At 44.2% G+C, this 15,055-nt stretch overlaps 1 protein-coding gene across 2 annotated transcripts in view; it reads left to right on the forward strand.

The window, feature by feature from the left end:
• Sptz (zinc finger FYVE-type containing 26 spastizin) overlaps nucleotides 1-15,055 on the forward strand; it is a 164,787-nt gene that overhangs the window by 145,000 nt on the left and 4,732 nt on the right. For both annotated transcript variants that reach the window (XM_075700296.1, XM_075700295.1), the window contains 5 exons: nucleotides 4,216-4,424; nucleotides 11,048-11,210; nucleotides 11,727-11,786; nucleotides 12,293-12,475; nucleotides 14,602-14,652. In XM_075700296.1, the coding sequence (XP_075556411.1) occupies nucleotides 4,216-4,424; nucleotides 11,048-11,210; nucleotides 11,727-11,786; nucleotides 12,293-12,475; nucleotides 14,602-14,652 (666 nt within the window). The remainder of the gene's footprint in view (nucleotides 1-4,215; nucleotides 4,425-11,047; nucleotides 11,211-11,726; nucleotides 11,787-12,292; nucleotides 12,476-14,601; nucleotides 14,653-15,055) is intronic.

The raw sequence follows: 15,055 nt of genomic DNA on the forward strand, positions 1-15,055 counted from the left end.
CTGATCTCTGAGGCTGGTTGTTCTGCCGGGCTATCCAATGGAGACGACGCACTGCCGTGTTTGTGCGACAAAATTGGTAAACGATACATTTTAACCGATAGTACGCGATAAGCTGGTACGGTTTATGCGGATACAAAGCATATCATGTTCAATGGCCGCTGAGTCGGGGATTTGACTTTACTACTTTTGAAATGAAACTACTGTTTAAGTGGGTACGGTTTAACAAGGTTTTACTGTATGTGATGTTACACCTTCGTCTGCACTTTGGATAAAGAAATGCGTTTTTTTCCCGAATGAACTTGTGCAGACGTGGCAAGTTTGACCATATGCAGTAATCCCTCGTCATAATGAAATCGCTTTACTTGAAATATTGCTTTATTAGAAATTCCTTCCAGTCCTGACCCAAACGCATGCATTTTAAGCCGCATTACTCGAAGCGCATGAAGAGCTTGACCCACTTAGAGCGAAGTGGCGAGTGGAGGCATCGCTGCTGCCAAGCGGCGGTGGCCCTTTTGCGCAGACACTGTCAAATTAATACCATCGACGAATTAGTCTCACGCAGGCACAGAATAGGCCACAAGAGTACTAAACCCATGACCGATAACTGCCTAGTAACAGGTACCAAGTGAGTGCCGATCGAGTGCTCCCAGCTGTTTACTTACTGTAGAGCAAATGGAAGCTGTCAAATTCCATGGTTCAGCATGCCCAAACCGTTAGGTAATCTTGGTCGCAATCGCATCACCGGTCTCCCCTGTTATAAAATCCACACGAACATAAAGTTTCTCCGACGTTTTGTGATGCCAGAAAACCGCGATCTCTTGGATGCCGAAAAGTGTCCAAAAGACCGCAGGCAGACTTGCGCTGTTGCATTCCGTGGGATGCGCTCGATGAGCAAAGTTTTACCGCCCTAAAGAGCACTTCTGGCGCTGAAACACACTGAAAAGCACAAAAGAAGTGTACCTCCGATTGTAAGTGCCATGTTCGACGTGAGAAGCTACGTTAACAAATTGGGAAGATGACATTGGGGAAGCCAGTCTAGAAATTTGCTCGCCGCTCGCCATAATTGGCCTGCATCGCTATAAAACACTGCCCCTAGCTTCATTGCCCTTTTCACAATGCAAATTGACTGATAACTTGCCAAAAACAAGAATATTCCTAGCGTCGCCAGCGGTGAGTCAGGCTGTCAACGTGGCAGGACAATGCAGGCTGGTGTATCCCCGGCGATTTTCTAGAGCAGGTCATGCTCGATTCGTGCCATCCGACTTTAGACAAATGGTCTAAATGCGTGGTAGGGTCATCAAATTTTGTTCCTAGACATTTGTCAATGGTGCGGACACAATAGTGCGTCACCACCGACACTCAAACCGTAGAATTCGCACAGTGTCGTCGACATTGGCGCGCTGAAAAACTTTCGTTCTGCAAACTTCTGCACACCTCGGAAAAAAATTACCCAGTGATCATGCAACTCTCCTACTGCAAAATCGTTCAGTTTTCATGATCACGATGCGCACCCACAATGACGTTTTTTGAGCTCAACACAACCTCAGACTCGAGCCACTGCATTTGCAGCGCTTTCCAGCGCAATACTCTCATAGTCTTCCGTGACCTCCACACCACCCCTATAAAAGCGGCCACTGCCTTCCCCTCCTCATTCGCTTTCCACTTTGCAAGCCATTTGGATGCCAGTCACTCCTCTCAGTCGCCTTCATGTCAATTCCTCGCTGCCAGTTTCGATGTCACTGCTCTTCCAAAGCTGCCCTCTCAAGCACAATCTTCCACCTGCGGTGCCCTTGCGCGGTTCCTGCTTGTTGGTCTCCACAACTCCGATCGCCTTTCTTCCACTACACGTGAAGCCAATGCCAAGCCTGCCATTGGAACCGTTACCATCACCAGCACAAACTGATGAGGAAAGCAAGATGCCCTGACGACATTTTGAAACTTGTGCCTTCTGTGTTGCCCGCCACGTTCAGTCGCTTTGGCGCCAACGGCGCGTGCATTTGGATCTATGCTGCAGGCCATGTGATTGTGTATTATTTGGAGTGCTTCGTTAGGCATGCCTCGCGTGTGCTTTTGCGCACTACAGAGATCAATAGCTCCGTCAATCTCCGGGTGAAAGTGTCTGACTTTGGAGCAGAAAGTTCTGCTGATAAAAGAAGTGTAAAAAGAGGCGGCTGGCAGAAAACTGACATTACGAAGAAATTTGGCATGCCGCCGTCTACTTTATTAACTGTATTGAAAAACAAGGAAACTGTGCTGGATAGCTTTGAAAAGAGCTCCTCAGCGAAGAGAAAGAGAAAGTGATTCGAAATACCCGAAGTGGAAGGTGCACTTCCGCAGTGGCTGAAGAACGCCAGCAGTGCAAATCTCCCCTACATGGACCTGCATTTACTGCAAAAGTCGAACCTCTCACCCTCCAAATGGGCCATAAAGATTTCAAGTGTAGCAATGGCTCGTTTAAGTGATTCAAGAAACGACATGGCGCGACCTCGAAGTATATCTTTGGCGAAAGCGCAGCTGTGAACCGTGACACTGTAGACGTGTGGCGCCAAATTGGCTCCAAGCTCTATTTGAAAAGTATGAAGACAAACCAGCATAACTTTTTGTTGGGCTAGTTGGTGCATGTTACTGATGTACCAAAGTGCCAAAGATCCGTGTCTCTTCTTGTGTCTGTGTCTCTTACATTGTCTGTTTGGCGCTTTAGTACATCAGTAGTATGAAGACAAAGACATCTACAACCTAGATGAGACTGCATTTTTCTACAATATGCTACCGAATCGCACATTCACTACCGCTGGCAGATCCTCGTCCAGAGGAAAACAGTACAAGGAGCATGTCACGATGTTGTTTGGTGCCAATGCAACAGGCGAGGACAAGCTTCCCTTGCTTATACTGGGGAAGGTGGAGAAGCTGCAGTGCTTCCGAAATGCAACTAATTCCCAAGGAAAGCATCTGCAGGAGTGGGCATGGATGACTGCTGCTATTTTTGAAGACTACGTGTGCCTTCTGGATAGACTGTTTGACGCAAAGAATCGGCAAGTGCTTTTCATGCTAATTGACATTTGTCCGAGCCACGGGAAGAACAACAACCTAAAGGCGATGGCTGTGGAATTTTTGCGTGCTAACAAAACCGTGGTACTGCAACTGATGGATCAAGGCATCATTAAGACTACCTGGAAGCTGTACCGCAAGGCTCTTTTGCAGCGCATGCTCATAGTATATGACGCCAGCAAGAGGTACAACATTGATTTGCTTGGTGTGATCCATTTGCTGAACTTCTCATGGAAAGAACTCGCACCTTCGAAGGTCACCAACTGCTTTGCGCACGCCGGCTTTTCCCGCGCCATCGTCAGCGGCCCTGATGATGGCCAGCCTGACGATGACCGCACTTGCAGCGATCTGTATGAGGCTGTTCATAAAATTGCTGACCAAGAGGTAGAAGGTGACTTCCAGACACTTGTGTTGGCTGATGCTGCTGCTCCCGTGGTCGCCCCAGCGACAGATGCAGAGATACTAATTCATACTATTAGTGGCCCTAACGAGGACGAAAAGCCAGAGGACGAAAAGCCAGAGGATGAAAAGCCACGTGAAGCGCCAACTATGGTGCAGACGTGGGAGCACCTATGCCTGCTGTGAAATAAGGTTGAATGCGTAGACGGTGACCATGGCCTTGTGCAATGCTTAGTCAAATTAGAGCAGGGGTTGCTCATGCCCAGTAAGAACTTGAAACAGCCAAAGCTGACTGCCTTTTTTGCACCTGATTAAAGTTTTGCTTCACTGAATACATTCTATTGTGGCTTCCTCGCAGTTGCGGCGCAATTAAACCTTGACTGCTTTAGCTTATCTCGACTGGTTGCTTATATAGAATTATCACTTATAAAAATTTTTTTCGCCATCCTGCTGACTTCATTATAATGAGGGATTACTGTACGTGGGTGCGCTACCGTGCGGATGTAACTTTGGCATCTGAACAAGTAATTCATTTTTCTGTTTAAAAATACGTTTGGAAAAGTACCATTGTGTCAATGCACTTTTGATGGCGTCTCAAGAGGATTTGATGCAGAATATTGTTTTAATGCAATGTACTTGACCATTTCGTGTCACATTTTTGCTGACATCCACTCACAACCTTCGTCACACTCACTTACACACCTGCGATATGATGCGAGTGAGCATACTTACGTGTTCACCGACTTATGCTTGCTTGTCTTCCTGCAGGACTACCTTCGTGCAGCTGTGACAAGCATCCAATTTTTCGAGAGCCCTCCTGCCAGCGGCTACTCGGAGCTTCACCAGCGCCTTGCACATTTGGCTGAAGCACGAAAGCACCTCGAGACATACCTGTCCAAGTACACAACGTGGGAAGGGCATCGTTCAAATTGCACGAGCACTCAAGTACTTGCTATGGCACCCAAGGAGGTGAACAGGTACAGTGCAGCACTTACTGCTCTCTTTTGCTACTGTCAACAATATTTTGTTTTTCAAACTGCAACACGAAATCAATTTAGCAGGGATGTGCAAATACTCAAATGCTTGATTTTGAAGCGAATAGCGAATGTTCGAATAATTGACTTCGCAAATCGACTATATAATATTCGATTTCTCGAATATGCGATTTTTCAAATATCAGCACCAGTGGTGAATGACCCGGCCATGGCTGCCGCATTGACAAGCGGCATTCTGACGGCACGCAATCTTCATTGGTACAGTGAAACATCGTTAAACCGTACTGTAGTTGGCCGGAGCTCGGAAAAAGTATGTACTAAACGGTAGTACTGTTTAACCGAAATAGCATGAGATTGCACCCACTTACCTGTCAAAAACAAAACACAGAACTCAGAGAGAGTGCAATGAAAGGGGAAGTAAACATCCAATATTTATTCATTTCGCGCGGCAAAAGTGTTATTTTCGTTTGATGCCACGGTGGCCTAGCAGCGACGGCAGTGGCCTCAAATTTACTGATGCTGCGTGCCAGCTTTTCAGCCTGCCCCCTCTTTTCGGCAAACACTCGCATGACAGATTCCTCTTTGGCGTTACGTATTCTTCGTGCACGCGTGCGGAAGCGCTGCAGAAGTCGTGGGGCACCTTTTTCATCGCGGGGTGCTGTTCTTGTCGCGACGATTGCTTGATGAGGCTGACTAACGCGCAGCTTCTGCCACTGTCAGGCCTGAATGGCTCGTGCTGTCGCTTTCCGTGTCGTCTTCATCACTGTTGCTAGTCATCACTTCGGTAACAACAGAGGCAACAATGGCGAAAAGTTGAACCTCGTAGCCGACACCTCTTCGCGGTTGCAGCAGCACTGCCAAGCAACTTCTTCGCGTTCCAAATGCTACACACTGTAGTCAACAGCAGATCTCTGTCGAGTGCCAGCGCCGACTTCTTTGTGTCATGTTCGATAGCGCGAACGATGTCTAATTTTTCTTCTATGCTGAGCACCTGGCATCTTTTTTTATCCGAGCTTCAACAGGACGCGAGTCCTTGTTTGCACGACGCCGCAACGCTCTCTGGCACGGCACCGAAATGATGTTTATGTTGATGTGGCTTCACGCGCAAATGCACAGAGCACTTGGAGGCCGTTGTTCCGATCTCTGAGGTCCTGAGGCGGTCTCTGAGGCACGTTAACAGACAGATACGCAATAAGCTGGTACTGTTTATGCAGATACAAAACACATTATGTTCAATGGCCACTGAGTCGGAGATTTGACTTTACTACGTTTAACACGAAACTACTGTTTAAGCAGGTACGCTTTAACGAGATTTTACTGTACAAGGTTCCACTTGGTCGACAGGACCAATTGAAATTATTAATGCTACGCGAATACAGAGCAGGACAAAAGCAGCACGAGTGGAAAGTACAGAAGCTTGTGTGAAGATCGGGCCGATTAGCCACTGGAAGGCACGCTGATTACATCGAATGTGCGAGTTCAGTGTTCACACACGCAGATTCGTGCAGTTCAGAGCTTTGTAACCACAAGCAAACACACAGACAAACTTGGCACGTGTGCTTGTGGTAGTTGCTGGCTGGTTGACCACAGGCCGTCAGTCTAACTCATATGCGTGATTTCGTGACCAATCACTGATGAGCCACCCGTAGGAACATATAAGTGACAAGCTTTCCGCGGCAGTTTGTAGCCCATTATCACATTGGCCAGCAGGGAATTTTCGCCACGGCTGCACCATTGGCCACACTGTCTAGCCCGTTAAGCTTAATTGGAGATTCATTGTTGCGTGTCGGTGACTCAAGTTAAAATTACCAATCAATCAAGATCTATTCACAGCAGTCGCATAACCCTTGGAAAGCCAACAAACCACCTCGCCAACAAAAGCGAATGCAGAGGATGACCGTTGCATGTTCACGGCCCCTATCTTTGCGGTAGCCCCTCGTTTCAAGTGACCTGACAAAAGACTAGTTTCGGATTTACATGGCGGGCTCTGAAATTATATGTGATAGTGTGCTGATTGCAGGTGCATTGACACAGACGCAGATGGATGCGGACGAAAAAAAGGAGAGAGAGAGGGTGGAAGTCATGCGAACTTGCCGTGGGCCTCCACATTTAAGAACTTTTTATCATGGGTGGCTACTACGGTCGACATGTGTGGCGCCGATGACAACGCGAAGTGGATCCGAGTAATGTGATGCACACACCCCGTTCTTGTCTGTCATGCAGATTAGCCTTATAACAAGCTCAAGATTACCCACAGAAACCACCAGCCATAAGAATGGAAAAACCTCCTGTTTTCTGGAAGAAAACAGGAAAGCAATACTTCCTAAGCAATAGAAGATTGTCAATAAGCACATAATGGCTCATTATTAAACTGAAAACCTCATTAGTATTTAGGACAACTTCGCCATTTCTGTAGCTTCAGAGAGAAAAAAAACACTTAAAGGGACACTAAAGGTAAATACTAAGTCGACATGGACTGTTTAAGTGCCATTCCGGATACCTTGCAACGCCTGTTTCGTGCCAAGAAAATACTAAGTTTACGAGAAAATTGTATCTGAAAGGTCCGAATACCTCTTTCTAAATTCAAATCTCCTGCCACCCAACTGGGGGAGTGGTGATGTTGCATAGACTATCACCGCCCTTTGCTGCTGTCGGTTAGCAAAACGGTGCCCGACAGATGGCAGCTCTGAGCCAAGACAGAGCGGCGAATTCTCCGCTGCAGCTTCTTTTTGGTCAAATGGCATAGACCATTTAGGCATCCTGCGACATCACATGGAAGTTGAATTCTCTGCTACTTGCAGTTTGTGAAAGTTTTGCGAGTCAGCAAAACCCCAGCGCATCACTATGCGATCATGAAAGTACTGAAACACGAAAGCGTGGGCGGCGCAGAGTCGAGCGAAAACTAAACCTTTCGACCGCCCACGTCGTTGTCAAAGGTAATATCAATGAGCTCTTTTTTCTAAACATGAAACTGAACTAGACAAGTAGCATTTTCTTTCATCTTATAATAGAATATGAGGATGTTTTTTGCAACAAGTAGTTGAGTACTAGTAATAGAATTTAAGTGAGGAGTGCTTTCGTCATCGGGCAAGTGCTTGAATGTCCCGGGGGAGTCTCTGATCATGTCCTGCATTTATCTCGATTTCTCAATTATTAAGGCTGTGTTTGCGATAATGTTGACACCTTAGAGGTCCTTGAGCACTGTTTTATCACGTTAGTTTGACTTAGTATTTGCCTTTAGTGTGCCTTTAATTCTATTTGACAGACAGTTCCATCAATAAAAAATATTTTGCAGAGCTTTGTATATGAATTGAGTTGCTATCAGTGCTGGTATACTAATTTGATGTTCCCTTTAATAAGAGTAGAGCATACCATGCATATCGATTCATAGGTATAGCTGGCAACAAAATATTGCAGGGCACGAAATCTGAGAAAAAGCTGAATATCTCCGCAACCTCACAACGCAGTCTGGTTTCAGGCCTCGACTAGAATATTCTAACAACATTGTCGTATACAGTTTTACGGTCTACTAGCTACAGGCTGCTCGGGAATTGAACGTTTTCGGGGATCCCGTGATCGGTAGGCAGGGTGTGCCTAAGTTACTGATGGCTAGCAAGATTTTTCTTAAGTGATGTGATTAGCCTCCTGAGCATGTGCAGCACTGTGCTCATTGCACAAAATTTGGAGGCGTAAATGTTTTTATTGAAATTTCTGATATTCAATATTTTGCTTTCTTTTCTTGATTCAATTCAATATTCGATTTGAAATCTACTATTCACTATTCCCACACCCCGTCAATTTAGACTTAGGAAATAATATTTCATGGCACTAGATTAATTTGGTGGCAAAAGCTTGTTTATTACTAGAGCAAATGAAGTCACAAGTTTGCTACATTGAATTTTGTGTCAGTTTCTCAGTTCGTGCACTTCAGTGTCGTAGGGTTTCAAGTGGTCTTGGTAATAAAGGATGCAGTACACACAGTAGTGCAAACGCAAAATGGCATTTATTTCACTTTCTGTGCAATAAGCCAGCTAGGCGAAATACATATTACAAGGTATAGTTCCTCGGTGGAAGACGACGAGGAATCTATGAAGGTTCATCCATAAATAAGGTTCCCAAAGAGCTCCAGCCACACGGGAAGGTGTGAGGCAAAATAAAGCAACACTGCTGCGCGCGGCTGTTCCCCAACTCTCTATTCCCCCCCAGCTACGCTTCACTGCACTGCTCATTCTTGGCTCAGCAGCCGTCCAATATGGAGGTTCCCATTGTTGATCCCGCCAAGTGCGAGATTCATTCCGTAATTCACTTTTAGCATGCCAAAGGGACTCCACACGTGGATATTCGTCAGTAGACAGAGGTGTATGGCGACAAGTGTATGTCTGTTCAACACGTCCAAAAGTTGTGCAGGGAGTTTAGTGCCACTTGGAAAGAAGTCCACAATGAAGAATGGAGTGGAAGACCATCAGTTTCGGAGGCAGTTATCGAGATGGTCCAATGCGAAGTGTTTCAAAACAGGAGGATCACCGTCTGTGAACTTGTTGCTCAGATTCCTGGGAGTTCTTACGGTACAGTGAAGAGAGCTTTGACTGAAAAATTGGGGTACGTATCACAAGTGTTGTGCACAATGGCTACCGCGGCTATTGACATCAGACCACAAGGAGAAACGCCTTGACTGTGCTCACCAGTTTCTTCAGAAGTGTCAACAAGATAAGGAAGAATCGTTGGACTCCATAGTTACGGGAGACAAAATGTGGGTGTTTCATTTCACTCCTGAAATGAAACAAGATCCAAACAGTGGCATCACCCAGCGTCACCAGTTACAAAGAAGTTCAAACGAACTCCTTCTGCTGGCAAAGTCATGGCCAGTGTTTTTTGGGATTGTAGGGGGATACTGCTGATCGGTTTCATGGAACGTGGGACAACAATCAACTCCGACAGTTATTGTGCAATGCTAAGAAGACTCAGGCAACCTATCCAGAACTGCTGGCGAGGACGACTGGCAGCTGGTGTAATGCTGCTTCACAACAACGCCAGACCTCACGTCTCCCGTCAAATCCAGGAACTTTTGACAAACATTAGGTGGACTGTCATGCCCCACCTACCGTACAGTCCAGACCTCGCGCCTAGTGATTATCACTTGTTCCCCAAGTTAAAGGAACATTTGAGTGGCAAACGCTTTCTCAACGAGTTGACGGCGGAGTTCTACGACATTGGGATACAGAAATTGGAGCATAGTCTAGAAAAATACATAGAAAAAGATGGCAATTATGTAGAAAAATATAGCAAAGTTTCATCTTTCCAATGATGTAAATTTCTATGAAAATAAACAATGTTTTCTATTTCTAAAATTGATGGGAACCTTATTTTTGGATCAACCCTCGCATGAAGTTCAACTCATTGTACAACAATACTGAGTGCATAATGTTCACTCATGTATGACAACAACACCAAAGTCATCCATAAGTGAGGTACGAAGAACAGAAGTGCATCTGAGCAATTGTGTTCATTCATGCCAGTGTCGTGCTCTGAAGCCGCACAGGTTAGGTACTGATGGTACCCGCAAAGAGCACCAGCAAGCGTGCAGTCAGTTTACGCATGCCACCATCCTGAAGCCGAAGATGAAGAATTTGAGTTATACTGTTATCAGATAGCACTCACATTGAAGCGCTCGCACCATCTTTTATCATAGTTGTGTACCAATTTCCACCATCACGTGTGTTACATGGGGAAGCCAAATGTCAATGGGCATGAGAGTTGTGCAGGCAAAACAAACTTGGGGGACGACGTGAGAATGTAGAGCATCTCCACAGTGTGAGGTCGGAGGTTTTAAATTATGTTATCATATTTTTAGCCATCTTGGCTCATTAAAGCTCCTCACTACTTGCTATGTTGAATGTTCGGTTTGCTTGCAATGCTGAGTAGTCCTGTTTTGCTGATAAGCAATTGGTCAGACACAATTAGAGGCTGTGAATATCCATGACATCATGGTGTGCTGGTGTGCTTGTGCAAGAACTTCACGGTGGCATCACTACCCTTTTCTTTTTTCCTTTTTTCTGGCTCACCAGGCTTAATCTCACACTAACACTGGCCATTTTGCTATTGCAGACTCATAATTTACTTATACAGCTTAATGTTCCTCATTGGTGTCCTTCTAAAGGGGTTCCTTGACACCTCTTGCTGACTTTGCTGTTTCCTGACTCGCATGCTTATATTTCAGCGCAGAACTCCATGTTGTAGAGATTAACGCGGAGTGCCCACTGCAATTTTCCTCATGGCTCAAGTGTTGCTTTGAGTCATACCACAAAATTTTATTTGATTTTGATGTGTGTAAGAAAGTGTAACTGAAACTGAGTAGCACTTGAGTACAACAGGGCCAAAATCGAGCATGCTTGAAAATTACATGTAGCAGTGCCAGATGCGACCCAAAACAGACAGGCATTGACTCAAGGTAATTGAAAGTGCTCTTGTGGCAAAGGGTATTATTTCGATGTTTTGAAGAGGTTGTTTCAACGTGTTATCTGCAGCATTAAGATTTCAAAGCCTTTTGCTTGTAATAAGTTGGAGAAGCACACTGGTACTTACAGTTCTCCATGCCTTGCGTGCAGGAACATTAGCATGGTGAACATGCAGATTGACATCACGCGGTTCCTCAGTACACGTGAGACTGAACAGGAGAAGCTACTGCAGCCTCGCCAGAAGGACAATGCTGACTGTGTTGCACCAACTCTCTTTGGCAACACATCGATGAAGAATGACCTAGCCTGCCTGGTAAGCACATATGTAGGAAGCTATACCCAGTCTTGCACAGTTAACACTACATTTGCATCAATAGCTGCAGCCTTAGTGGCTCTAACATTTGTCCTCTGGCATCAAACTAATTGTATTTACTTGCCCTTTAAATGGGGAAAGCTTAATGGGAATGCCCAGAATAAAGTGACTGTCTGATGACAGATGCAGATACTGCACAGTGATCTACTCAGCGAGCCTTTCTGCTCACTAACTTTGCTAGCGCATCCTTCGGACTGTTTTCTACTCTGTGAAGAAGAAGACGCGTCTCGCGGCACAGCCGCATCGGCAACGCACGACTCGGCTCGGCTCGCACTGTTGATTGCTGGCGTCATTTTGGACAGTGCTTCGGGCTGTCTCGCTGTTACCGGTCGCTGCGCCTTTGCATTAGGAGCCGCCAATAAACCTCTTCTCAACTCTGACATTTTTTTGCTTGATGCTGCAAAAAGCTTTTTTGCAAACTAAGATTATCAACTGTTAAAATATCTTTTTTTCAAGGTGCTTATCAACGGAAGAAATGTGGAGGAAGGCTTTGGTCTGGCATTTCGCATCATTCAGGTGACACTTTTTTTTTCTACTTTCTCTTGGAAACCGTGCATTGCACATCATAATGTGTTGTGAATGATCTATTGTATTAGTATCTCAGGCTGCTTGAGGGAACTGTGCCATGGTCACTTGTCCTAGTGACTCGATGGCTATGACTATCTACTACTGCTTTGTGTTCCAGTGGAAGTGGAATGCAAAGGCGTTTGTTTAATTAGATTTAGGTCAGAACCCTTTCATGTTATCTTAGAGAAAGTCTGCTTTACTCCCTTTTAGTGAATTTTCCACTCTTTTTACTCTCTTTTAGGCTGCAGTACTCCTAAAAAGGAGACTATACTCCCTTTTAGTAAGGTTGTGACTATTTTACTCTTCATTAGACCACAGAAGAGGGCAGCGTAATTGCATCTAGGTTATTATACATTCTGGAACCATTGGTGCAACATAATCACAAATTTCAATTGTGTGCCCCCCCCCCTTTTTTTTCTTTCTGCCTTTTCTTTCCTTTTTCTTTTCACCTGCAGGAAAATCACTTGGATGGGTCTTTAGTGTTTGAGCGTGCAGCCGAGACCCTTGTTTCAGCTGGAGCTGTGTTACAAGTAGAGCGCCTGGTTAGGTGCATCCAGAGCTGTGGCTACACAGACCGCTACGACACCGATGCTGTCGTGCTTGCTGCTTTGCAAGAGCTGGTGCGCTCTGAAGATGATGTACGTTGCTTGAGACATAGTTACAAATTTTATTAATTGCCACCCATGTTTATACCTGTCTATTTATATTTACTGAGTGCAAATAGCAATGACCAGAAACTACTTTAACAGGGCACATGCTTAATATGCTTGCTTGAACATTGCATCTCAAAGTGTACACTAGCCTTGAGCCTGGGAAAAGCTGATCACATAAGCTGACATCTAAGTTTTTGAAGCACAGAATTCGCGAAAAAAATTAAATTTCCTCACATCTTCACCACTCAGCCTGGTACATTGAGCTAAGTAATGTGATGGTCACCCGCCGTGGTTGCTCAGTGGCTATGGTGTTGGGCTGCTGAGCACGAGGTCGCGGGATCGAATCCCGGCCACGGCGGCCGCATTTCGATGGGGGCGAAATGCGAAAACACCCGTGTGCTTAGATTTAGGTGCACGTTAAAGAACCCCAGGTGGTCAAAATTTCCGGAGTCCTCCACTACGGCGTGCCTCATAATCAGAAAATGGTTTTGGCACGTAAAACCCCAAATATTATTATGTGATGGTCAGGCTAGGAAGCATCCGCTGCACCTTTCGATTTGAGGGAGGCATTGCTGGCTGCAAAGGAATTCTGTGCCTGCCCCCCCCCCCTCCCCCCAATTTTGTACTCCAAAAACTTTTGAAGTTGGAGGTAGTACTTCTTTTTCTTAGCACTCATAATCTAATGACTAGCCATGTTTTATTTTATCATTTCTGTGAAATGCAGCTGCCTTCAGTATATACCCTGACGTTTGCTTTGAAGTGTAGGTCATGACTTTTGTGCTTGTCAATTTTTAGGATTTTTTGGTATGTATTGCGTAATGTACAAGTATATTTACATAGTGTTCTTGCGTTTTTTGCTATTACTCGAGTAAGTTCAATCTTTTAATTGACTTAAAAACACTGCATTTTCAAAAAGTATTGGAACAGATGTTGGTGCTTGAGTTTTCTTCTTTGTTGCAATTCATTTTTGACGTGTGTGAACTATTTGTGAACTCCTTTTTGTGAATCCACATTTGTACTAATCTTTGTTTGACATTCCACACCTGCTTGGGCTTATCATGACTGAAGTATTGTAAAATAAATAGTAATAAACAATAATAAATAATTAGGAGTGTGCAACTATTCAAAAGGTTCAAGTATTATCGAATATTATATTTTTAATATTCGTATTTGATTCGAACGATAGATATTCAAATCAAATTGAATATATTGCTGGCTGCACGGGCTCAAACACTGTTCTTACCATTTGTTTCTGTCAAATCTAAGAATATTGGGGCGATTTTGTGCTGAATTCTGTGATAATTTCATGCTGCTAGCCACTAAACGTCTAAACATTGCGACAAAGCCAGCCTCTTAATAGCAAGAGTGCACTTCTTTTCTTTTTCTTTCTTTCTTTCATTTTTTGGCAGTGCCACCCCCAAATCTGAGCTTATTGCTTGACAGCAAGTATGATGAGTGACGACTGTCACAGCGTCGAATGCCTCCGAGTTTATGGGCATTTCATGCAGTATAATAAGGCACAGGCTTGCGAGGACAAGCTAGTGGGAATTACTAAATTTTCTGAGTTAACACGAGCCACACACACACTGTTTTGGTATAATGGCTTACCAGTATGGCTTTTTAACATTGACAATGCAATTGCAATGTTTCAACATAACAAATTAACCCAGCTTGCTAATAAATGCATTTGCATCCCATTATTCAATGTTCAAAGCTAATTACTCGTATATGATTTGTATTACAAAATTTTGATATTTACACACCCCTGTGAATAATAATAGCAAACTCGCCATTCTATATGCTGCTTTCAAGGGCTTTTGTAGCGTAATGAACAAGATAACTGCATATTTAAGCACAGGTATTTTTGCCCATATTCATGTATTTCCTGGTAGGAAACTGTGCTCAGTTGGCTCAACCAACCTGATTGTTTGAGTAAATGCTTAGAGGAGGCTTAATGCATAATTGTAAAGGTAACACATTTTTCTACTGCAAAATAATTGTAGATTATGATTACTGAGTTTTTGCACATTAATGTTCGTCAATGTGGATACTTCTTCCTTAATAGTAGATATCTCATGCATTAACAATATTATGTCAATTTTTTTGTGCAGAAAAAGGATTTAGACCTGTTAGTCAAATGCCTGAAGAAGGACGTGAACAAAGTAAGTTGCTGTGCTGTTGAGTATTTACTTCTTGCCTTCTATATACTTAGTAACCATTGTGAAGTGTTCAGCATGAAAATTCACAATGTTTTCATATTTAAAAAGAAGAAATTTCCAAGAGAGAGAAGCTTCTTACTTTGTTTGCAATGCAAGCCCTAGTAACTTTTTGCAAGTATTGTGAGCTGTATTCACTAAGTTATCTGCCTCTCATCTCAGGTTGCCAAGAAAACTTTTCGTTGCTTTTCATTAAAGAAAACTACGCCTAAGTGTTGTAGGGCGCAATGAAAGCTTTATGCAACAGCCTCAAAATCTTTTGGCAGTACTGTATTAAGTTTATGGAGAAATGCCTGTGTAATGCTCAACCTGATGGACTGCAAGTTCCAGCCACAACAGTGTGCTACAT

This window comes from Dermacentor variabilis, chromosome 7, assembly GCF_050947875.1.
Source record: "Dermacentor variabilis isolate Ectoservices chromosome 7, ASM5094787v1, whole genome shotgun sequence".
Lineage (NCBI taxonomy): Eukaryota > Metazoa > Arthropoda > Arachnida > Ixodida > Ixodidae > Dermacentor > Dermacentor variabilis.